Genomic DNA, 2,020 nt, shown 5'->3' with positions numbered 1-2,020 from the left:
TCTATCTATTCCCAATTTCTTGAGATTTCCTTTGAAGGAGTTTCCTAAATATTCACCACCATTGTCGCTTCTAAGTACAACTATTTTCTTTCTTTGGAAATTCTCGACTCTTCTTCGGTATTCGTCAAATTTATCTTCAACTTAGCTCTTTCGTTGTAACATGTGTACTTCTGTATATCTCGTGTAATCATCTATAAATGTGACGAAATATTTACTACCACCTTTAGAAATCGGCGTTATAGGTCCCACCACGTCGGAGTGTATTAGTCTCAGAGCTTCCGTCTCTCTCGTTAGACTTTGTTTTGGAAACGGTTTTGTTTTAATTTTACCCAGCATACAGACTTCGCAGTTGCCTTCCTTCCACTGTTCATCAATTTCTACAGATATTGTGTTTTTGGTGCCAAGCTCTCGAACCGCAGCCATATGTAGATGACCTAACCGTTTAAGCCATAGGTCTTCTGATTTTGGCTTAGTGTTAGTCAACAATGTTTAGTGTGGCTTTGTATTGTTCTCTTCTCTGAAATAATTCAGGCTGTCTTCTTTCTTTCCTGTGGCGATGACGTCACCATTTTTAGCGATTGTAGCCTCTTGGTTGCTTAATGAAACATTGAGCCCTTTTTCCGTGATTTGTGACGCGGATAATAGGTTTCCTCCCAAATCCGGTACATCTAGCGTGTCACGTAAGGTTAACATCCAACCTCCACATTCTTGATCTAGTACAATGCGAACGCTTCCTTTTCCTGAACTTTTTAAAGTTCCTCCACCTGCTACTTCAATGTCAGTTTCGAGGTTATTAAAAGAAACAAATTTAGCACGGTATGACGTCATATGGTCCGTTGCCCCACTGTCCATTATCCATATGTCATCAGAATAAGTTTCCCTATTTTTTTGTCTTGTAACTTTCAATGCCACGTGATGTATCGCAGCTCTGGTAGCCCGAGTATTAACTGTGACCTTTTCGTCTGCATATCAGATGATCTCGTCAGATCAGTTTCATCGTATGTGAAATCTTTAGCAATATGGCCGAACTCTAAGCATGTGTAACAGCGACGTTTTGAGTAATCAACCATCACTCTTCTCTTTTACATTATCTCTGGAGGTGTCTTTCTCGTCTGTATTTCTTCTTGAAGAGCCTCCTCTATATCGTCCTCGATTAAAGCCTCTACTTCTTCCTCTAGAAAATGACCGAATCGTCAATGCTTTATTTTCCCTTTTATATTCGCTTTCTTTGGAAAAATGTAACCGCCTCTCTTCTTCCAAAAGTTTGGCTTTCAGCGACGCCATGTTCAAATCATTTCTGTCTATTCGAAGGCTTCTTGATAGAAATTCGTACTCTTGGGGAAGTCCCAAAATAGCAAACCCTGCTAAAACCTTGTCTTCAAACTCAAAGCCTGCACCCTTCACTTTATGGTATAGACTATTTCGTCTTGTTAGATAATCACCTACTTATTCAGATTGCTTCTTTTCCATCATCAGTATTAGAGGAAGGAAAACCTTTTTATACAGATCGTTATTCTTCCTTCAGTAAAAAAACTAAAAGCGACTTAAATGGAAGCTCTCAATTCAACCGACGAACTCCTTATCTATCCGGTCGGGGAGCTACTGGGTGGACTGCACGTTCCTCTTTAAGGGACCAAGGAAGGCGCCTACCGGGATGTTCTGCTTCCCCCGGGGCTGCGAAGGAACCCTGGATCTCAAAAGAAACTACCCCAGGTTTGGGTGAGGAGAATGTAAGTAGAACATTCCCTAAATCATTTACCAGGTCAAATATACCTGCGGTGCCCCCAGGTCCATTCTCTTTTGTAAATAAAAACGCTACTCCTAGTGGTATAATGAATAAGGGAAATCCTTCCTCAGGGATAAATAAACGGTCTCCTCCTAAACTCATACCTCCCACTTTGGGGAATATTTCTTCAGCTCCGGCCGGGGGACCTCCTACCTTAGGAGGTATCGTTTCGGGAACTACCTACAGTTTATATTCAAATGTGCCGGGAAAACCAATTCCTATTATAAATACTCC

At 41.1% G+C, this 2,020-nt stretch overlaps 1 protein-coding gene across 1 annotated transcript; it reads right to left on the bottom strand.

Moving 5' to 3' along the window:
• Positions 1 to 489: 489 nt before the first annotated feature.
• LOC149921274 (uncharacterized) lies at positions 490 to 852 on the bottom strand. The gene has a single exon (XM_090162141.1). The coding sequence runs from the start codon at positions 850 to 852 to the stop codon at positions 490 to 492; it is 363 nt and encodes a 120-aa protein (XP_090018267.1).
• Between the last annotated feature and the right edge of the window lie 1,168 nt (positions 853 to 2,020).

The sequence above is a fragment of the Leiobunum rupestre genome, chromosome 11 (genome assembly GCF_980474605.1).
Source record: "Leiobunum rupestre chromosome 11, qqLeiRupe1.1.hap1, whole genome shotgun sequence".
Classification (NCBI taxonomy): Eukaryota; Metazoa; Arthropoda; class Arachnida; order Opiliones; family Sclerosomatidae; genus Leiobunum; species Leiobunum rupestre.
The sequence above is the reverse complement of the archived record's forward strand: the minus strand, read 5'-3'. Positions and strand labels throughout refer to the sequence as shown.

Excerpts from the sequence above, each read along its gene's own strand:
- LOC149921274 (XM_090162141.1), bottom strand. The coding sequence starts at position 852 with ATGGACAGTGGGGCAACGGACCATATGACGTCATACCGTGCTAAATTT.